A 24,012-nucleotide genomic window follows, 5' to 3' on the forward strand; every position below is an offset into this window, starting at 1 on the left:
TCTAAAAAATAGGTTTGAATTGCATGCAATTTGTGGCAGGAAGAGCACTCCAATGGAGGGAGGCTATTAGTGAAATGCCTTTCCACTGTCTCTTTAAATGCCAATAAATTCCCATCATTACAGAATCTGGCAGTTTTCCTCCCTGTCTGCAGCCTGGGTCTTTATCTCACTCTGCCTTAGTCTCTGAGCATGTAGATCTGGCCCAGTTAGATTGTCATACTTAACAAACATTAATGATTAATTTCCTCCACCGAGTCAAATGGGGCTAAAGGGATGACTCGATTCATCTTATCGCGCCGCAAATTAGCATTTCCCCATATTCTCCAGCATCAACTGTGCATTAAAATTCCACATTTACAATTCTGGGCACTAGCAGCTGTGGCGAAAGCACCAATGAGATCTCCCTCCTGTGTTGCTGGAGATTGCAATGACTTCTGCATTACAAAAAAAGGGTGGCATAATTAATTCTGCCACTTTCTGTTTGTTCCTGCATGTCTCTGCCTGCTGCAAGTCGAATCACTCACTCAGAGGTCAAGGTGGGTTTTGTCATGTACTATGTTAAGGGCTGTGCGTGCAGCACTGAGCTTTTACTGTGCACTTTGGATGGGAGAAAATATTTCCGCCTGCATTACAAGTCCAAACTGCCACATTTATGTAAAAAAAAAAAAAAAAAAAAATGTATCATGCACCACAAAAAAGATGTTCTCATCTACAGTGAGCAAATGAGAGACATGAAATGACATGTAAATTTACTGTCAGGGCTAAGTGAGGAAGTCGTTTGTCATCAGACAACACTTGGAACACACAAAGGGAACAGCTTGTGGCAACACCCTGTGCTGAACTTCACTGATAGAAACAACAAAAGAGGGGGGAGGGGGGAGGGGGGGGGTAGAACAGCAAGGTGAAATTTCACTATTTCAGTAAAAATAAAATAAAAATAAAAAAGATGCCACCCAGTGTATATAAAACACGTATCTTTCTCACAATTATGGAGCCAGGTGTGTCAATAGAGGATGAATCCATGCTGCGTCGTCTGGTGTTCAGCTGAGGGCTCCTCACGGGCAGAGCTCCAGAAATGTGAAGCTGAGAAGTTGTTTGAGGTAAGATGCCTTTTTAATCACAGGATTGGTTCTTGGATATGTGCGAGCCCCCCTCCCTCTAATTCCATGTACCGGCATATTAAAACAGCTCTCCTTCCCTCCAGAGCTGTGTTTGCCAGCTGTGGTGGTCAGAACCTCGTAAATGGTTCCAACGTATTTTTAAAGGGCAGTCGTGGAAAAGGTGTGGGATCATTCACTTCACCCGTTGTATGCCATTGACGTCTAAAGACGTTTTTTTTTATCACCCAAACATTCACTGCCAACCCTGACATTGAAATCTGCCTCTCTTCAATGGCCAATAACTCTGGAACGAAAAATGGTAGGAACACACTTTTTTTTTCCTGATGAAAGAAGTGACTTTAATCTTTAATTTGTTATGTTCTGCATTTGCATAGTTATAGTCATATATTCTGTGGGGCTTGGAAAATCGTGCAGAATGAGCTAAATCAGCATATAGCTGAGGTGAAATTGGCTGCCGCTCAATGGGTTAAATAAACATGTAATCAGCAATTGTTACTATAGCTCGAAAAGCACCCCATTGGTACCTGACCAATAAATGAAGGTATGATTAGGCTACAAGTCATTGTCTGCTGCACAGGTACCTCTGTTGACGTATACAAATAGAGGAAACGAATGACGTATCACAACCCGTCCACATTTGCAGCTGCTAATGTTCAGCGCTAAAAGGTTGTAACCTTGACACCACTGATGGAGGTGATGTTTTGGACTTGTGGCGAGACCTACCTCTGAAAATCGCATTCAGCTCACTGCTTAGCATCAGCGAGAGTTTAGCTATGTTGCCATGCGCGCATTATTCCTCAATCATTAGCGGGCGTCCTCAAGCAAACCATGACTGAAACCACCAAAAACCATTGAGAGCCATGACACCATTAACGAAACAGGTGACGGAGTCGACGGCCTCCCAGTTGAGAGGTTTCCAAGCCTTAGACCCAGACGGGACATCAAGGTGTTCCGTGCACTTATCTGGGGAGTCCCTTTTCTGCGAGGGTAAGGCAAATGACTGAGTCTTTGGTGGCATTCAACTTCGTGACCTTTGCGCCTTTAAGCGGCTTTGCTACTTCGCCGCACTCTGATCAAAGTTAATAAGTGCTTCATATGTTAATGAAAATTGGTACTCCTCTTTGTGTTCCTACAGCTTTTTAATACCTATTATAGACTGAAACTTTTAATGGAGGTTTTAGGTCCCCCTGACAAGCCCATTTCAGAGAGTGACTACACAGATACAAGGCTAAGCTAAGACCAGAGAGCCACTGCTCAGTGGAGGAACCTTACACGGGAGACCTTATTCTCCGGGAAGCAGCAGAAGATAAAGGCCACGGGATGAGTGGCTGCTTTAAAACCCACGTCCAAGTCCGCACAGGGGTAATTACAGCATGCCATCACATTTGAGAGGGTTTAGTTAATCAAGGGGGCTCTCTTTTTCTTCCTGTAGTTGAGGAATAACACACTTAAACCATTTAATGCTGCCAGGATTGGGCCCTGGCAGTTCCATATAAGTGGGGGTAAATTTAAGCAAAGCCAACATTAGTTCTAAGTAGATCCAATTGAGGAAGGGATCATCGGGGGGCTACACCTGATGATTGCGGACAACTTGCTCTGAGGAATAAAGACATTTGGGTAGTACATCATTTGGGTCTTAGGAGGCAAAGAGAGTCTTAGCTGCTGTAAGCTTAGATAGCAAAGTACTAAAAACACAGACTGCTAAGGCTTGTGTACGACAGATTACCAGTGGCACCGAGATGGAATATTGTCGTGACACGTTGACTTTATTCGTAATAACGGTGAGGAGATCTGAGACCCGCTTCCTCACATGGTCGACGCCAAAACAATGGAAGCATCAAAACGGCTGCGAGGAGGATTTTAGTAGATTTTAAGGAGTTGGCTCTTTTATGTTAAGCTGTAGCCACCAGCCTGTGCGGCACCGTAGCCCACAGATAGCTACTGGATCATTACAAGACCATACATTGTACTTTGAAGTTTTGTGTAAGGACACATTACAAAGGAGGCAAAGGCTAAAGCTAAAGGAGGCGTCGCCGGTAATTGCAATTTCTGAACAATTGCTTCGTTCAACTTTTCCCAGAGAACAAAAGGAAAAACATTTTTGATACGATTACGGGGGCATAGCCTACCTGAAACATGAAAGATTTATTTTCCCTGGGTAATGCAATCCCACCGGGCACATCAGTTTACAAGTGTGAAGAAATAATTCGAAACAATTTTCCCTTTGAAAGGCGAAGGAAGAGGCAGACATTCAAAGCCCTGGTTCTTCATTAAAAATAAAGTCACATTTACAGCATCCGTGTGCCAGTAGGAGTGGGGACACCTGGGGTGTAGTGAAAGCCACGCGGCCGTGGGGGCTGGAAGAGGCGGGAGTGATGAAGTTAGGGGGGGGGGGGGGGGACGGGCCTGTCATCTTCACACTGTAACCTGGAGCAGACCACAAATTAGCTCCTGTGATGGCACGGTGTGACTGAAATGAAACAAACATACAAAAGAAGCAATCTAATTGAATTGGAGTTCAAAGAGTACTCTGGCGCGTTTTGGCGATGCTGAGGCGCTTTATAGTGCTGGACCTCCGAGCAGTAGCAGGTGCTGCTGAGTGATCAGCGCGCTTTAGCGCCGGCTCAAAGGGAAGTGCAATGCTCTCTGGTGTACGGGTACGGTTGCACACTTTCATGGGGGGGGGGGGGCAGCGTCCCGATGCCATCTCTCTCCCAGATCAAACCATTGCTCTTAGGTGGATTGCTGGGATCAAATATCAAAATGGATAGTTTCATCTGTAGGCAGCGATGCAGGAGACGCTGTCACGCAGACACACGCTCTGCCAGGTTTGATTTGAACACGTTGAGGGATTTTATTAAACACCGTCGGCTGATTTCTGATGCTTTTCTGCAAGAGGGCGTCTCCACACATTGTCTCAGATTAGGCCTTTAAAAAAAAAAAAAAAGCCCCGTGCATCGCTGGTGAAGAACTACTGTTAAATATTTGACTTGGAATAAATAAGCCTCTCTCACCTTTGTTGCAGAAATACTCCATGTCTTCACAGCTCATGTTCTCAGCCTCAAACTCGGCAGAGAAGTTCTCCTCCACTGAGAACTCGTCTTTGGCCAAGAGCTCGTTCTCCTCCGAGATGCACTCCTCCTCCTCTTCCTCCAGGCCATCCTCCAGAGGACCTGAGGGAAAACACCCGTATGCACACATACAGACACACACACACACACACAGAAACACAAGAAAAGCTGTTCAGCAGTTTCATCACATCCTCCAGGCTCTCGAGAAAAACTTCTTCCTCTTTTTGTTCAGACATGTAGAAACGCAAACTCAGAGTGGAACTCTGTGGCGTCTTCGCACTGAGCTCTCAGATATACAAAGATAAGGCAGTGTCCATAAAGAATGCGTCACGAAGGCCCTTCAATTATAGCTATTAAAAAAGCCCTTTAAGACTGTGCTCTTTCAAACCAAGTTGCCAAAGAGTCAAGGCTCATTCTAATCCCACTACCTGCAACCCCCCCCCCCCCCAATAAAGTTCCTTTCCAGTCACACAGGCATCAGCATGGAAGGAGAAAGGAAGCTACTTTTATTAATTTGTTAGCATTATCACAACGTAGGATGTTGATTTTCCATTTACACTCCATGCCTCCAGGTAAAACGCCAATGCAATCTTGACATAGACACTTTTCCAGGTGATTAATGCCCCCCCCCCTCTCTTTGCAATATTATTTCTTTCAATCTAAATGATTCCAGTTTTGCTTGTAGCTGCACAGCTCTTTTGGTTTTTGCACTGATGGAATTCCTGTCGTGCTACCTGGATTGTATTGGCTCTGAAAAACAGGACATCTGGCATTTGAACGTTATTAAGATAAAGTGGATATTGTGTGCCTCTTCTTTCAAACCAAAAAAAAAACATGAATGGCAATGAAGCAATTTTGTTTAGTACGATCTGAAATAACACAAACTTGCATTATAGCATTACCCAAACTGCTACCACCGCTGCCGATGAGACAGGGGTCGTGTCTTGGGTCCTGCAGCGGCACTGCCGCCTCTTGAGCATCGTTCTGGAGTGCACTAATATCCTCTCGACACCTTTCAACATGCTGGTTCTATTGTAACATGTCTGAGTCCCTCAGCTTTACTAAAGCAATAATTTCAGTTCAGAAAGTGGGGCCTCTCCTGTTCATCTTTATTCCTGCAATGAGCCTCATAAAAGCCCCCCCACCCCCGATGTCCACAAACTGCTTGCTCTTTTCATTAGTCTTATGACTCCTTTGTAGCGGGCCCACATCTGCAGGAGCCCCAGACATGAAAAGAATTAGCGCACAGATCTCTAATAGACACTGTGGAGGCCGAGTGCCGAGTTTTAAATTAGGATACAGTTTTATGATCTTATCTGATGCCTTCTGCTGATTCGCTGAGGAGCGAAATGAAGCGTGAAGTGACTCGATGAGTCTACCATCGCCCGAGATGATACCGAGAGATAAATATCGCTGTATCAAGGGGAGATTGTATGACTGGCGTTAAACGCTCCTGCCAAGGCAATTGAACACAGTGTGAAAGAAAGCAGGCAAATACATTTCTATACACACACACACGCTGTGCACATTCCATTACACAGATGAATAAGAACTGTGTGTACAACTAAATGATTCTTCCTCTGCTGCCAGCAAATACAGCAACACTATTGCACCACAGAAAATGGACCTACAGTGTTGTGTGATAATAAGGGTAAAGGGAGATTACAGATAAACTTCATGGTCAATAAGACAGCAAAGATTAGGCAGATAAGACGAGATAGAATTGAGGTTTAATAGACCCGGAATAAGGGCATCTCACTTCCCCACTCCACCAGATAGTAACTAAATGGAGCATTTTCAAACTGATAGAGATACAGAGGTCTTCCTGAATATGGAAAGATGAAACGCGCCACTCAGTCTCAGGCATTAGCGGGCTCTGATGGCTACCTCTTGGGGACAGCGTAGATTGCCAAAGTTTGTGCGCATTCTCACGTTTAGTTTATTATACAGTATTCATTGCATGGAGAGACCTGAAATTATTTCAGAGACAGCAATGATAAGAATAATGACTTTCTAAACGACTAGCACCGCACTCCTAACTCATTTTCTGATAGTGGCGTTCCTGCTATATTTAGTTATGTACTGTTTAAAGTCCTGTCACATTCGCTGTGTGACCCACGCTCGTTGGCGCATTTCTATAGGGTCTGCTGACGAATTGGGTCGCAGGCATGTCTGCTGCTTCGCCCTCTTATCAAGCCTCCTCTGGAGTTCAGATGGCCAATGACACCGCGGGGAGAGCGTCTGCATTTTTATATCGCCGAAGAAAACAACATGGTCTGATTTGCAAAGGCGCGCTCGTTAAAACTGATGGAAGAAACAAATGAAAAGAAAAGAGATGCACACGATGAGAGGCGAAATCAGTGACTTATTGCACATCTTTTATCCTTCCATTATAATACAATCTACTGTTCTAATTGCAAGGATAAACTCACACAATTTCCATGTTGAAAATATGCAAATATTATTTTTGAGTGACCAAAAAATTACGTAAAATAAAAAAAAGTCAAATCTTAGTTTTTACACAGTGATTTGAGAAATAATATTTAATCATTCATTCATTTTCTTGAAGACAAGACAATTAACTTGTCTGAATCCGGGTCACAGGTTTATGCCGGAGCCTATCACAGATGACTACAGGAGGAGGCGGAGTACACCGTGGACAAGTCGCCAGGTTATCACAGGGCCACGTCGAGAGACCAACAGAGTCACACCTACGGTTAATTTAGAGTAACCAGCCCACCTAAATTGCACGTATTTGGAGTTGGGAGGAAGCCGGAGGACCCGGAGAGAGACACGGGAGAACATACAGGCTTGGCACAGAAAGGTCCCAGGTTTAATTGAACTAAGGACAATATTTCATCAATAATAAATATATAATATAAAGAGAAATATGTTTTATATAGAATTTCAGGTACTTTTTAATCTTTTTCAGGAAAAATCATTATTTGATTTTCATTCATTCACTCATACTTAATTTCTTTTAACAGCATCAATAATCCTCTCACGGGTTTACGGTGGAGCCAATCACAGCTGACTACAGGCAAGAGGCGGGGTACACCCTGGATGAGTCGCCGGTTCATTGTAGGACCCCCATTGCCTTTTTTTCTTCAAAATTGTTATCCCTTCCTTTAAAGGTCACAAATAATTATGAATCATTGTTACTCATAGACCTACAATGATCCGCTTTGCCTTTCAGTTCTAGCGACTGTCCTTTTCAGACATTCAAGTGTTAATTCTTGAGCTGTTCATTCCAGAGGATGGTTTGGATTGCTCCGAGCATCCGAGCGCAAGGATTCAGATCAGGTCAAATTTCAGAGGATGCTTTAGAACACTGCACCCTGACGGAGCTTCCTCTCAATTGGGGACAGTGTCCAAGCATCCCTGTACCCCTGAAACCCCATCATCCACACCCCCCACCCTGAACTGTGTCATCCGTATTCATCAGTCTCTTCCTCTGCCGACTAGAGAGACAAACCTCAGCCCTGTTCAAACAGTCATGCAGCAGGAGCAGCCAATGCTAATAGAGACATTGGTGGCTGAATGCAGGCTTGATCACAGTGGCTCTTTTGTTCATGGCATGGCCTCTGTCTGATAGGGATCGGCCATGCGGAGTGGCGCTCAGGAGAGGGATATGGTAATGCCTCCACCGAGTCTATAAAATGGGGTGATACTCTGAAACCATATGATGGACAGAGGATTAATGAGTCACAGAGGAAGGGGAGGAGTATGGACCAGAGGTGGTGGAATAGAAATATCTTTCTGGAAAGCAGCCACATTATTTGCCTGAAACTGAAAAATAAAACTCAAAAACACACCGATGTTTCATCCATGCCTCAGGAACTCACACTATGAGAAAGAGCTGTAAAAAAATATGTGTATTTGTGCGAAACTGTACGACAGAATCCTGCTTTCATGGCATGCTCGTTCAGCAGTCCGCAATGTGGGGCGCTTGTGGCCGGGCTGCGATAGCGATACCTCACATTATCAGCAGACGCCACAGTGTGATGTGTGGATCACAAACCCAGCCTCCTCCATCGCGCTCTAATTAGAGGTGAGGTAATTGAATCTGACAGAACAAAGCGGCAGATCTCTATAAGCATGAAAATCATTTTTTGCTCCCACCTATACAGTTTTTCCATCCAAAAATGTCCATTGAAAGTGTGTCCAAGCTGGCCCGGGGGGGGGGGATAAAACGCAGCACCTGAGACTAAACACGAATGCATAATGCAGCCCTAAAAATCCAACAGGGCCGTGAAGCTCAACCCCTGCCAACTCCGCTCCCAGTGACTGGCCCTTTGTGTCAACGCCGATACCAGGCCTTCCTCACGTTCAGGCCAACGCACACATGCTCCGAGGAACTCCTCAAACTTCTGCGTGGGAGGAAATACAGACATTGCAAGAAGCCGCAAACTGTGAGCCAGGTAGGCTCATGGAGACAGGTGTGTGTTTACCTCGACAGCTGGAGGAAAGAAACGGAACAAACACTCGCTCCAGCAGAAACAGTTTGGTCTCATCTTGCTGGGAAGGCTTGAGAGAGAGAGGAGGAAGAGATGGAAGTGAAAGTGGAGAGAGGCGATGAGAGACCGGGGGCCGTGCTTTCTCCTCAGCTCTAATGACCTTTGGGAAGCAGAGGGCTCCCGCTGCCCTGGAGGAGACTGAGCGTATGTTACAGAGCTCACGCCTATAATTTAATCCTTGATCACCGTAATGAAATAGATACCATTTACGGAACCCTTAATAGCTTAATATGCTACGGGAAGCCTCAACGGAATTATTCATCTCAATTCTTTCATTCCTTTTTTTTTTTTTTTGGATCTGAGTAAATGTTGCCAAAAAAAAGAAAAAAAAAGTTCCTCCCTGTGATCAAACTAAAAGTGAAGCTAATGCTTTAAAAGTAAATTACTATTTTTTTATTGTCTGTGGATGACTGCTTGTGTGTGTGTGTGTGTGTAAAAGCTTCAGTACAGACTGATTTATTCGCAGAGCTGCAGTCTGTGACCAAGAATAAGCAACGGTATTGTTTAACTTGATTTTCCAGTTGCTAAGCAATGTAATTCTCATGATTAGAAATGGCTGCCTTCCTAAACTCGGGCACTTACAACCAACAGTCAACAAACTGCTTGAGAACTCAGCACCAACGCTCGTCTGGAAATTGTGGTGAAGAGGAGGGAGGGTGGGCTCATCAGCGGGGGGGGGGGGGGGGGGTGAATAAGCGTATTCACATCCACGTAGATGTGAATGTAAACAGTCTCCTGTCAGCCTGCAGCTCCACAGATGACAAGGGATCCAAATATATTACGTCATGCGCTAAGACGGCCAGCTAAGTTTATATTACTGCTAGGTGCAGTGAGACGGGGACAAGTCCATCGGGTGGGAGGACACATCGATGTCTCCCACTTCCGCTTCACAGCTCGTCACAACAGTGGGGTGGGGGGGGGCACTCAAATGCTATTTATTCCGAGATGGATGTTGATGTATTTTTATGTGTGCTGTTTTTCTAGTCGAGTATCTTATTCCAATCAGACATAACGTTGGATCCCGGCATGTTTGCAGAGCTGCTAAGTTCTGTGTTGTTGCGCCCGGCGTTTCTGTCTGGACCGTTGAAGGGGAATAACACGCTCTTACTTCTTTATCCAATGAATTGGAATTGGAACGGCATGAAAACATGCTGGCATTTGACTATGCCATTAAAATGCTGGAGGCACCTCTGAGCACGCCCGAGGGCCTCAGCAGATGCCAGCCGGTTTCTCTGCGGAGTTAGCCGGGTCCCGCTTCACTCTGCTTGCCTCGCCTCGCCTCTCTGGAGTTCACAGAGACACACTCGTCCAAGTGGACACTGCTTCAACGTTTGGTCCAGAAAGTCCCCCCCCTAAAAAAGAGCCTGTTCTCCAACTATTATGGGTTTTGCTAATGCCTCTCTAGCAGGGTAACGTTTGCTTTTCAGAAGCGACAAACAGCCCAATGTTTTTGCTTTCTGGACTCCTTGCTGTTTTAAACTTGCTGAATGATTTATTTGCGTCCTTCTGTTGGTTCGAAGAAAATAAAAGTTGACCATGTGCTTGCACACCGGATGCGACAGCTCAAACAAAGCAGGTAAAAAATATGTGCGGTCTTAATTACTGGTTTATAAGCGCGCTTTTCACTTGAACGTTCACTTTTAATGAAGCCATTGACTGAGGCGCCTCCAGGGAGCTATCATGGTTAAGTGGGGGCATCCATCTTCAGCCATTGGCTCGTCTGCAGAAGAGTGGAAGCTCTGTCTGCAGCACGCTCACCTCATATTGGCTCACTTTATCTCCACTAAGTAAAGTCTGTTGGAATGTGCTAGCGCTGGCAAGAAAACACTTTTCTCCTGCACCTCTGATGAGGCTGAGGTTTTTATCTATCTGGCACTTCATTGTGTCCTAATATTAATAAGATGCTTCTTTTTAACCCGGAAAGCCTCACATTCATAATGTTCAGCCGCCACACAGCGACTGAAATAGCAATTATGTGAATGATAAAACTGCCTCCGCAACAATTAGCTTTTAGTCAGGCGTCATTTCAAAGAATAAAATGAGGGAGCCTTCAGAAAAAGAAAAATGATTACTGCATCAAATAACGTAGATAAAACAATATATTCCCATCAAGTATTTATTCTTTTTTTTAATGAAATGGATATATCTAAGATGTCAATTTCATTCCACCATTATGAAAGATAGGGGGTTCCTTCAGCAAGAAATGCTTGATTAATTCAATTCTAATTTTCCTCTGGTTCCTATTTCTACTATTGATAGTTCCACTTCTTAATACCTCTGATAAGGGGGGGGGGGGGGGGGGGGGATCATTGCAATAAGTCAGCGGGGACTGGGACTAGCAGATAGGATCAAAATATTAGCAATGCCAAAAGAAGTGTGAAGTCTGATGAACATTTCAAAAGAACAATTCTTTATGGATGGTCTAAATCGTTTCCACTTTTTAATTAAAAGTAAAGAAAATAGAAGTTAATTATCCTGTAAAGATTAGCTGGTGGGCATCTTTCTGTAAATTAGTTCTAATTAAAAGAAAATTGTCAAATGACATTCAAAGCGCTGTCCTTTAAAACACAGACCGAGATGGGCTTTTTTTCTCCTCCTCCTCCCCCGCCCCCGCTTCCCTCCTAATTCTTGATCTGGCCATGTGAAGCTTCTTGCTGGAAGATTAGGATTCTGCCAGTGCTTCAGACAGCACGAGCGCACACACACACACACATGCACACACACTCTGTTCCCTGGATAGCAGGCCTCTAACACACTGGAATATTGCTGCATCAATGGGGAGCTCGTTGCTGCTGGTGATAAATACTCCACATTGCTAAATGATTGCATTGATTAGCTGCTTGAAATCAGGCTTAAACTGTTTTATCAGGCTCTCATTGTCTCTTTATGATTTATCTGATATTATTCATTGGCTCCTATGCCGTGCAAAAATCTCTAAAAGACCTGCATTTAAATTTCTTAAAGTTTACTATGGTCATAAATTTGTAGTGTTTCACATACTGAATATATAATAAGATGGCTTGAAAAAATATATAATTAGGGCGTATATAAGGAAAAGTAATTAAATACCTGCTAATATTCCTATAAAAAAAGATTACACATACACACAGTCATTTATCATGTCAACTGTCAGCAAATGTAATGTATAAAAGCTGCAATGATTCTTATCATTATTCTACATTGTCATAAAATAATTCTCTGATATTTTTGTTAAATATCAAAAACTGGTGATGTAACAGAAAAACGTTAAGAAGACGACATAAAATAGACGTGTCTCCTAACTTGCATCGAAGAAGCTGGAGGACTGGACAGAAATGACTTCATACGATTAACCAATGATCAAATCTGTTACGGTTATTTTCTATCTAATCTATTACCGTAATTCTCGGTGTACAAGCCGCTACTTTTTTCCAATATTTTGAACCTTGCGGTTTATGCAACGACGCGGCAAATTTACGTATATTTTCCCACTTTCGTTACAAAATTAACGCCCGCCCGCCCGGAGGGAAAGCCCCGCTTGCGTGTAGCTGGGGAGATCTGCGAGAAGGGCCCGGCGCTCGTCCAGAGTCGCCGCCGCCGGACCGCCGTACCCGGTCCCCCGCCGCCTGTCCGCCATCCGCTACGCGGCGTCGGACGCGCCGCGTAGCGGGGAAGGAACCCGCCCCTCGACCTCCCGGGCGTCCCCACCCCTGCCGCACCACGCTCCCGCGGACGGAGGATGAGGGGCACGGGGGCAAGGGGGACGGGGACACCCCGCCAGGCGGGCGCGCGCGCCGCGCAGCCTCCGACGGGCGGAGAGGGGAGGGCGACGGGGCGACTGCTCCCCCAGCCGCGGCTCGAGCCCAGCCCCGCTTCGCACCCCAGCCCGACCGACCCAGCCCTTAGAGCCAATCCTTATCCCGAAGTTACGGATCTGATTTGCCGACTTCCCTTGATCTAACATGCCAGACGCTGTTCACCTTGGAGACCTGCTGCGGATATCGTTGCGAGCCGTGTTCCGTTAAATATCATTTGTCTTAATGCACTTGCGGCTTACGAATATGTGCGGCTTATTTTAGTACAAAATATATATATTTTTTAATTCAGTGGGTGCGGCTTTTTCACAGGTGCGCATAATAGTTCAGCAATTACGGTAATCGTCTAATTATTCCAGCTCTACTTCTACCCCCCGCCGCCATCATCAGTGCGAACCGCCACCAAACAAAAGATCTCAGACTCGCTCCTTGCAGCAAACCTCCACTATCATCGCTTCAATAAATGATGAATCAGACTGCCTCCTTTATGTGTGCACTGTAGCTTTCATCTGATTTCACGCGGGTTTCATCATTCATTGTGCGAGCTGCGCTGCTGCTCCCCATCCACTCGCATTGAATCAAACCAGATTCCAGCAGTGTGGTTTGACAGAGGGGAAAGGGAAAACAGCACTGAAGCCCCTCCGTCTGCACCGGCTAATGACGATGCTCTCCCTGGCCCGGAGCAGAACTGTGCGAGGGAGATTTACACCCATAATGCCCCTGGGGCTCCGGAGCTTCATGGCGCTCCAAAACACCGTCACTCCTTCCCTTTCTATATGATAGCTGGCAGAGCCGGTAACAATGGACCAGCAACAATGTCTTTTTGTATTACTGACAGGTGCCTTATTTGGTTGGCATAACCTGCCACGTTGTCTGAGGAGTGGTACTAAGCACACAGGGAAATGGATGACAGCTACACCATTGTGCGGTTGCAACAATCACAGCAGACTGTGTTTTTAAAATATACAGCAAGCAGCACTTAACATGGGCGCATTTTACGTTTTCACTATTAAAAAGGTTTTATACGTTGTAATTGCCCTTCAATTCCATTTTAGACCCGCTCTAAAATCCAAGCTCTGTGCGGGACCCGGCTTGACATCTATCTCCCAAAACAAGCGAGGTAAATTGAGAGGCAGGGAGGAACACCATGTGCATGGAGGGAGAGGGGGGGGGACTGCAGGGGGGATGCAGAGAGCTGCACTCCTCCGGGATTGAGTGTTCACACACAGTAAATGGAAGCGGCACAGCTCTGACCTTTGAGCTGCAGCATGCGAGTAGAGTGAAGGCACTGTCAAAATATTGCTTCAGAGATGACAATCCACCTCGCCAGGCCCAAGTCTTGACACGGCAGGAAAGTGGAGCGCCGTAACCTGCTGATCCCGACATTACAAATGAGGGGATTATCATGACAACAAAACGGCAGCTCGACACATTGCATACCCTAAAGATATTCTAGCTTTGGCCCTTATTATTAAAAACGTCCCAACACAGATCAGCCAGCGATGACACCAAATGATGGGAAGGAACAGGACCCGTGACGTTTCAGAATGTCACATGAATGTGATAAATCATGCTTCTCCAAATCACGTATTGCTGCCAGCGTCCGTTCCGCTCCGGCCCGGCGATGCCAGCCGCTTCTAAACTCGGGATTTGACAGCAGTGTCCTTGCATCTTCATTTTACACCCACGAAATACTGAAGTCCACAGAGAATAAGTCAATCGAAAAGAATACCAAAAATATCACAAGCAAATTAATAGTGCACTGAGAGGAAGCTTGGGAGGAACAAAGACAGGCAGCCATAATTATATCTCGCCGTGTATGGCATGTCAATGGGCCACCGCCGTTCTGCAGGGCATTCCCCGGAGCTCCTCAGGCATCAAAATGATGTCCAAATTATTTTGTGCTACATCGCAGCACGGTGCGATTATCATATTTACTGGTAGTGCATTAGGACAACATTGATGTTTACACCTGTCTCTTTGAGCAGGCGAGGTTTACACTCTGTAATTTAGCAAATGTACAGTATGCATATGAGCTTGTTGGCTGGGATTTAAATTAGGTCAGAAACGGAATACATCAATAGCAACCCATATGTGCATCTTTGGTTTTCTTTCCCCCCCCCCCCACCCCGGCCTTCTTCGCTCAGAAGCTTGGCGATGAAGCAGCTTGACGACTGCAGAAGTGTGATATGTGCAAATCACATTTGCAGATGAGCTTGAAACTCGCTTTTAATATTCAGATATCAGACATCCTGCACCGAGAAGCCTGCTAAGACGCGATTTGGAGGGGGTGTGGGGTGGGGGGGGGAGCAAGATCCACGTCATTAAGGGAATCGTTAGAGGCTTGGTTTACATTTTACATATTTGACACAAAAATGTACAGCCAAGTAAAAACATCGCCAGTTATCTGCGATAATGCAAATGTTTTTTTGTCAGAGAGGGAATGAAGATTCTGTCAAAATCCAGTCGCTCAGGTCTTTCTTTTCTTTTTTCTTCACTGGCTTAACACCCCCAGCTTATTGGCGCTTTGATTCCTTTCATATTTCCCCCCCCCCGAGAAGCCACACAGGCTTGTGGTGTCAAAGACGGGGAAAGGTACGTTTGCCACGAGGCACGGGAACACGTGTCCCCACAGCCTGCCAATAAGCTCATCAAACACACAGGCCGTTGGATGGATGGAAGCCCGGCTGGCGTTCCGGACGTCGAAACAGCATCGTCTCTGCCACACACGTTAGCACTGTCTCCGTTCACTCGCTCCAGGCCAAGCCACAAAGAGCAGCCATCGTTTCCGGGCTGCACATGAACGCCACCTCCACACCATCGCCATTGTTGTGTACAGGAGCAGCCTCACAATCATATTTCTGCCTTACCGCTGCAACTTTTTTTTTTTTTATTGGATGACAGAATGTAGCCCCTGCAATTTCCCCCTACCATTTCACCGTGTCTTAGCCCTGCACCAAATTTGTCTCTGTGCCATTTTAATTACAGCCAAGGCAATCTTTATGGTGGTATTCCGCGAGAACACCAATCTGCAAAAAAGGTGATAAGTAGACCCGCCACCCAGCTTTGGTATCAGTAATAAACAGACACTTAATTGAATAATTTGACCTAAGAGGCTGATCCGGGGAAGTAGCATGCTAGGAAAATTATTTTGAATATTGAAAACAGTTCCGTGTTTTGCTCGACGCCTGCAGTAGGAGAACAAACAGCAGATTTGGCAGGTTGCCTGCCAACTCGCCAACGTGGGCCATGGTGAGTCTTTACGGAACAGATAAGTGAGCGCACGGTATCCTGGAAGCACTGTGATTGTGTGTGTGTGTGTGTGTGTGTGTGTGCAGGTGTTAGATATGTACAATGTGAGGGGGAGGGGGGGTTGAAGTGTGCCCACTCGAGGTCCGTCTTCAGTTAGTAGCCACATGGTCGCATCCCCCTGCATCCCGCCCCAACCCAAACACACCGGCCCCCTCGCAGCAGCTTTCCGCAGCACCTCAGAGACAATGGCTTCCTGTTTAAGGATAGTTGTCAGAGGATGATGGCTCTGATTCAACACTGCAGCAGGTTTGCACAGAGCCCCCTGATAAAAGGGCCCTCCCTCTCTCCATCAGTCTCCCCCGCTCTCTCTCTCTCTCTCTCTCTCCACAGTTCAACACTGATTTGAGTGCGAGCATAATTTTGCAGAGGAGACTATTTGCAGATGCAGCAGAGTTATCAATCCGAACAGACACACAATCCGGGTCCAATGTCACTTCTCCTCATTATGTTAATGGTTAATACATGCAAATGAAAACATTCCAGCAATTTGATTTCTTTGAAGATAGTTTGCATATTGTCTTAGCCATAATGATGGCACACTTTCTCCCCAGCTTCGATTTATGCAAGGCTAGTTAGTTCATTTTTATCAGCTCTGAGTTCATTTCTAGGGCTACTGGAATGTGCTTTCCCTTCCCCTCTCTATTTAACTAATTAGGATTCAGGTACCATAAGCAGATTTTTCACGCTATTGGTGTTTTTCTTAATTAAGAAACAAATGAATTCTCCCCAGCAAAATAGATGGAACAACGGGATAGGGTGCCAGGGGCCAGATGCGGTGCTTCTTAATTAGAAGTCACTCCATTGTCTGAGGTTTTTTAATGAAGCTCCAATCTAAATGGATATCAAAAAAGCTTCTAGTGAAAACACACACACACACACACACACACACCGGCCATTTAAAATAATAAGGAAATAAAGATAATGAAAGACAAAAGATTTGTACTGGCAGCCCCAGCTCACACCTCCAGTTCAGTGCAAGCGGTGCTCTCGTCACCTTTGGATGAGCCCTATTAAAACCGCTCGATCCCTCGCCTGCCCCGTCTGCCCGCCTGCAGCCATGTCTAATGCTCTGCCAAGCCAACAGTGAAACACTCTTTTCAACTTCTCATCAAAGGTGGAAGTTTCATTACCCAGCGGATGGCTATCAACTAACTATTCCTGAAAACTGTTGCAGCTGTCAACCCCCCCTGTCTTGCCTTGAACAGCGGAGGCTCGCAAAATCCATGCTTATCATATCAATGTCATTTGTGATTGGCTGATGTTTTGCACTCGTGCAAAATGTCCAATTAGCTGGTAAAAAACTGTCACAAACTGGGAGCTGGAAATGGCAGTGGGAACACCTGGGACGCACGCACCGAGTAAAGCTAAAGACACAATGCAGATGTGTTTTCAAATTCATTTACAGGAAGGTTTTGTTGTTGTTGTTGTTGTTGTTGTAGTTGTTGTTGTTGTTCCTGTACAGCTTCGGCTTCTCGGTCAGTCACTGATGCTGCTGTGCTGGTGACTGTAGGCAATAACTTGCTGTCTGTTTCTGACTGAAATAAAACCCGCAGCATGCCCATATGTGCTGCCAACCCCATCAGTTCTTCTTCAGACGGCATGGCTTAGGAGCTCCCAGAGGATGGGCCCGTGCCCACTGATACAGGCCCAGCAGCCATCTTGTCCAGGCCAAGTATCCTCAGCCCAGGGGCTGTGCCATCAATGCCATGACATGTGCCAGACTGGATCCCACCCAGCAATCCATTTCAAAGGCTCTTTTTTTTTTTTTTATGGATCAGGTATGCAGTGTGATTTTCTTTTCCCTTTGTAATGTACCATGTCAAAGGCGCGCGAGGCTGACTTTAAAGACATATACTAGTTTTTTTCTCCACCTTTCATTTGGGACGGAGACCTAATTGATTTCTGACTTTGCAAATGTCAAGTTGGAATAGACGACCACCCTAAAAATCAATCGGCAACATGGCAATATTGATTTGAATGGTATTTGGAATTTGGGTGCTTTTATTTCAGTTGTTAACCAAATAGTAAAATCAGAAAGTATCATGTAAATAATTCCCAAGGGAATTTAACGGTAATAATGAATTTTGGGTTATTACTTCATTGTTTACTCGTGCAGAAAATATGAATGAAATGCAATTTACTGATTGGGTTCTCTGGGTTCATGAAGTGAAAATGTTTTTTTTTTTTAAATAAGTAACTTCTTAATCAAAAGTCCCATTTTAAAAACACCTCCGTTTATGCACAAATTACCATAATCCTCTGGATGCTCACTCGTGTGCTCTCTCTCGTTCACGGCATTACTTGTTTATTTATATCTGTGAATGAGATTAGAGGGGAAGATTACTTAGCGCAGACACATGAATAGCGATCAAAGACTGGAGGATAATGTAAGTCTTTGGGTGATTGCTCAGCTTTTTTTTTTTCTAAATCTACCGGTGGAGTATTAGAACAATGGAATTGGCTGCGCTCCATACAGTGTGACAACAATAATACAAAAATCCTCAGGGAGTGAATTACATGTAAACACTCCAGATCAGCCCACTGGCACAGTGTCCTTTAACGCTGCAAAAAATTAGCTTTGATCCAGATGGGGGGCAAAGCAGCAAACAGTTCAATGAAATGGCATCGCGTGTCATGAACATAAATGCTGTTTGAGGCTTCGTCTGCGCAAAGCATTGTGTTTTACATCCCGCACCCTTCCCTGATGCGCAGCAGGGGAAGCATCAGCCACGAGTAAACAAGCAACAGTAAGGACTTCTCATTATTCTAAACAAAAATGTGGACACAAATATGACAAACTCCGGATCCGGATGATTTATGAAGGGCATTATGATGGCTGAAATGCTTTTATTCAGTTTGTCTGGACTGCACACATATAGAGAAAGCGCTGGTCCGGCCAATTACCAGTGGCAGGAAGGAGAAACCTGTCACTTGGTTCTATATGACAAATGAAGGAGGGACAGCGCTGCAAAACACCAACAAATGAATCTTAAAAATGCACTCATGCATGAAAAAAGAGAGAGAAGGCAACAGCATTGAGCTGCAGTTTTGACAAGCAAACTTTTCAAGGAGAATTTATTTGTAGCTACAAATGAAGGGAGGGATCTTAGGAGCAGTTGGCTAATTATTTATCCTGCTGGCTTTATGGCTCTCATTAATTTCCCCCTCTCTCTCTTTACCTTCCATTGAAAGTCTGAAGTCAACCTGCATCTGGTGCTGATAACACCGGGGGTGTCAGCAGCCTCCCAGCCTCCCCTCTAACCCACCCACACGCTCCTCCACTGGAGAAACGAAGCAGCTTTTTCCATACACACTCGCTGGATGGCAATGAAACGACACTTAAACCCACAAAAGATGGGATCGCTAAACGAAGCAAACATGCAGCGCAGTGAAACGGGGAGAGGTGGCAGCATGTCTTCATTTTCTTGCAGGATTATTCAATATATTGTACATTACAAGGCAAAGAAGGAGAAGCAGAGGTGCAGTAGCATCAGAAGGATGCATGTGAATCTTCTGAGTACTGACAGAAATGTTGCATTAAGTATTGAACGCAGCTTGATTAGAAAATAAGGATTGCCAAATTTAGAGCGAGATCATTCACAGCTACTTTGGGTTAAAGAATAATAAAATATGCATTTCCCTCTTTTTTTAGGCCTCTTTTTTCCCCTGCCCGAAGCCGTCCATCAACAGACCCCGTCCCCTCACTTGTGAGGACCTTGTTGTGCATCCACCTACGAACTCAACAGCCAATTTGAGCCATTTCTTCCAAGGGCTGAACCGATAGACTCCACAGCGGCCACGCTTTCACATACAACACAGAGACACGGCGGGTAAGGATGGCTGGGCAGGCAAATATTGTTGACTTGTGTCTTCAAACAGCAGAGACTAGCTGGGCAGCGAAGCAGCCCCGTTACACACAGCACAAGAGAGCGGGCCGGAGTAACGCTTGCTGCCTCCTTTCATGTTTGTCTTTACAGAGAACCCAGATTCATTTCTCTTCTTCGATGCAACGAAAAGTAAACACGCCACTAGAAAAATGGACCGTTCTGACGGACAGCCTTTTCTTTCTGGTCTTTTAGTATTAGGCGTGTTTTTAAACACAGCTTCAGCATAAATTTGGTTCTAAAATGCTTCAAAGAGGAATTTGCATTGACTTCATGATGCCATGGCTCATGCTGAATCTCTCACCATTCATGTGCCATTCCAGCAAAGTTTGTGATTTTTTTTTTTTTTTTTACCAACATAACTTTTGCTCCAACAGCAGAACAAACACACTTACAGGTCAGTGATTCAAAGCAGGAACAAACCCAACGGCAAGGAAAACTTAGTCCACTGCAGTCTTATTGGACTATCAGTGCTCAGGGGTCATGGGCCTGGTCAGTCAAGATAAAACAAACCCTGGTGAAATGAACCATGCTGGTGCAGAGAGGGCTGCTCGCCACTGATGGAGGGAGCCCAGTCACTCTGAGACGTGAGGATGTAACAGTGTCGATTGACCTGAGCGACCTGGATCGCTGCTTGAACTCCCAGCGCTGCGCTTGGAGGGAGGAGAACAGACGGCAGGGCTTCACTTGATGGACCTCAGGTGAGGGGGGGGGGATCAAACGACTAACAGTAGTTTAAAGACTCTTTCTTTTTTAAATAGCAATTCTATGCATATGCGAAAATGGGACTTTATGCAGATTTTTACCAATATAGTTTTAAAAAGAATGCGTAAAAATAACATGTAATGTAAAGTTTCATTGTCGCTTTGCCAAATTAACGGAAACATTGTACATTTTAGTGTGATTAATGCGACTAGAGATTTACGCTCATTTCACGATGAGCTTCTACAGCCTGTGATGCCTTGTTAATTATTGAACCAGCACCGAGCGATAATGCACCAACATGTCTATCCTGATTGAGACGACACAGCTTCACAATAACATGCTATTATTTTTTTGCCAATATAAGGTCCTCCGCTAGACAATTGATATTCTATAATTTAAATCTATATTTTTCTGATGCTATTATGTGTCCTTTTTAAACACAATTCCTCGAGACACAACTTTTTATAAGCGACGGGCTTCCGTCTATTTTCCAGGATTGCAGGACCCGGTTGGGAATAGCAGGTGATGACATCATGTATTTCTGTACCAATGTGTCAATGTGTCAGTGTTCTAACCACAGTCCTGATGAAGTTGATCTTTGACAATGATCCATCTACTGGATCTCACATTAGGATGAGGAGACTGTATAAATAGATATTCATTTAGCATTCCCTATAGCTGCTGCACACAACAGTGATCCTAATGCCTCCTTTCTGTCTCCAGCGGTGACATTTTAAATATTCCAAAAGAGTCTTCAGACAAACTTGGAGGCTGACAACAACAAGGGCTGTTTCCAACATTCAACATTTGATTGAATCGCTCACACAAATAGTTATTTGCTGCTTTCAGATGTGAGCCATGCGCTGTGCCGCTATCATTGAGTTGGTCAATATACATCACTTCCACCCAAAGGATTACACCTCTTATCTGAAATGATATTCAATAAAGTATGACCGCAGAAATACAGAGTGGAGTGTTCTTGCTTGGATCTGGCTTATGCTGTGAGTGAGAGAAAAAAAAACACTTTATTGGAATTAAGATCCAAGTCAAGATTACCTGAGGAAACAGCAGTTGGATTTCTCTGCCAGTGCCACTTCCTGCACTTTATGCTCCACTGCTGGGGACGGAACCACAGTGCACTGCTCTCCACAAGCCACGGGGGCGTAATAGGATGCCTTTATGAAATATAAAGAGACCCTTTCCTCAGATTATAGCCAGGCTAGGACGTTTGGTGAGCAGCATGATTGTGTGAGCGCGTCCACGTGGCTGACTAACATGGCATTGCAATCCAAGAAATCAGTGAGGCAACAACAGAACTTCCCCCCTCCCACAGCAAAATTGATGCTCCACAGCCGCAATATCATCAAGGTGCATGAGATGATACCACTCGGTCATTTGTGCTGCCTAATTAGCTGGTGCAACGTCCCTCCTCACTGCTGTGTCATCCATTCTGAGCTTCCAGCAGAGCCGCCGCCATTAGCGACAGCGGGATGAAGTTAACTCCACCGCTGCCGCGGCATTAGGTCCGACTGAGCGTGCTGCAAGGTCATCCCTCCTTAAATACGCTCGTCCTTCTATGCTTTGAACGTGACGTCGGTCTTTGGGTTTTCCTCTGTATGGGGGTTTGTATATTATTTATTTTTTTTACCAAAAAAACTGAACCAACTGCTGCGGCCGCATATTCTCTCTTCCTTTTCTGTGTTTGTTCCCCAACATCAAACCCCCCGCCCGCCCACACACACACACACACACACACACACCTGCCCCCCAACCATCCCTGCACTGTAGCTTCTCTTTTCTTGTCAGGAATTTGATAAAACCTTTAGTGAGTGTGGTTGGAGCAGTTGGCCTGAGGATCTGATGAGAAGTGTCACACAAAAACACACCCAGCACAAGTACTTTCTAATTAGCTGATGTATGCAGGACCTCATCCACGTTGGAGGGGTATCAAAAAGCAATCAACGCCCCATCCCTGATGAGCTCAGAGAGACACAGAGGTCCACATTGTCTACGGAAAGATGATGCGTGGCTGGACCTCGTCTCGGCTTTCCAAACCGCCATAATGCCATGCAATCACAAGACATTATGCACAGATCTGAACCCCAAAGCCACAGGATAGACAAAAAAAAAGGGAATTTTGAGTTCACAATTCAAAAGCCTGATTATGACGGTCGCTCTTGTAAAAAAAAAAAAAAGCTGCAGTGAAGAGCCAAAAGTGGGAGAATTGGCCTGCATATAGTTTAAAAAACTGTCATGATCAAGTGCAACACGGTGGAGATAGCAGAGGAATCAGCAGGGTTGGGATGACAACACGTTGCCATGGAAAACTGAAAACAATTAAGTCAGCATGAGCGAGTGTATGATGAGAATTTATGGAAGTGATTCTTCTCAGTGGAGGGAAATCAAATAGAAATATCAACCGCAGCAGAATTATCCGTTATCGCCATGAAAGGGTGAGAAAAAAAAAAATCAAATATCCCAAACATACAATCTAGGATTTTGTGAGCCATTCATAATCTAATTTGACCTGAAGCCATTGGGCTGATTCGCCTCGGTAAAGACCATAGGTGTTTCAGCTGCAGGCTCCAAAGGAGAGAGGCATGTGTGTCACACAAAGACCACCGGTTAGCATCGTACCGAAAGGACTCTGTATCACCATCTTATCTTCAAAGGACTGGGCAGGGGCTCAGGGGAGCCGTGCCACTGCCTCGCCTCCACACAGACACACACAGAGGGGGGATTTGGACCTGCAAGCAGGAACCGGAGTTCTCTCGGCCAGCACCCAGGCTTGGACCCTCCTCCAACTCGCCCGCGGAGAACAGGCAGGGATCCTGCACACGCGGCACGACATCAGTGAGCTGATTCCCCCTCTGCCACCCCCACCCTCCTCCTCCTCCCTCTCTTCCTCCCCCCCTCTTACCGACTGCCTGCCCATTTGCTTCCTGGCCTCAGCTTGACGGAGGGGATGGGATCTGAACTCAACTTAGACACAGAGTTTCCACATTTCACAGATGGCCGGGAGAGGCTTTGCATGGAGGTGAGGAAACAGAAAGAGAGACAGGAAAAAGAGGAAAAAGGGAGCGAGGGTAGGGAGGGGGCTCATCGGCAGCGCTGAAGCGGGGCCGATTTCACACCACGGTAGTGCGCGCTAAAGCAGGCCGCCGTTAATCCACTCACTGAGGGGAAGGCCTGGGGCTATCAGCCGCCCAACCGCCATCTCCCTCCACAAAGCCAGAAATGGTGCATTATACAACTGGGCTTCAGAGACACTGCTGATATGCTGATAGGTGGCGGACAAAGACCAAAGCAACCACAGGAGCCACATGCAGGGTTGAGGGCCTTCGTGGCGGAGCAGAGCAGCCCACACGTGTCCAAGCATCATCGCTCTAGCGCTGTGCTTGCTGTGGCCTGCTTTCGATCGGGGATAGTTCAACCTCTAGATCCGACCCCGAGACGCAGATGGACACCGCTGACACTCCCTCTGTCTGCGGTCTCCGACAAACAATAGCTCTGCCCCCCCCCCCCCACACCCCCACTGTGAGCTGAGATCTGCAAAGTTACCAAAAAGTCTCAGAGATGAGTCTTTGAACTCGTGAAAGGCAATCAAT

The 24,012-nt window shown here is 45.6% G+C and overlaps 1 protein-coding gene across 1 annotated transcript in view; it reads right to left on the minus strand.

Annotated features, from left to right (window-relative positions):
- Window positions 1–24,012, minus strand: part of zfpm2a (zinc finger protein, FOG family member 2a) — a 141,741-nt gene that overhangs the window by 81,880 nt on the left and 35,849 nt on the right. The window contains exon 2 of the mRNA XM_068760519.1: window positions 4,136–4,294. Coding sequence (XP_068616620.1) covers window positions 4,136–4,294 — 159 coding nt within the window. The remainder of the gene's footprint in view (window positions 1–4,135; window positions 4,295–24,012) is intronic.

This window comes from Brachionichthys hirsutus, chromosome 3 (assembly GCF_040956055.1).
Source record: "Brachionichthys hirsutus isolate HB-005 chromosome 3, CSIRO-AGI_Bhir_v1, whole genome shotgun sequence".
NCBI classification, from domain to species: Eukaryota; Metazoa; Chordata; class Actinopteri; order Lophiiformes; family Brachionichthyidae; genus Brachionichthys; species Brachionichthys hirsutus.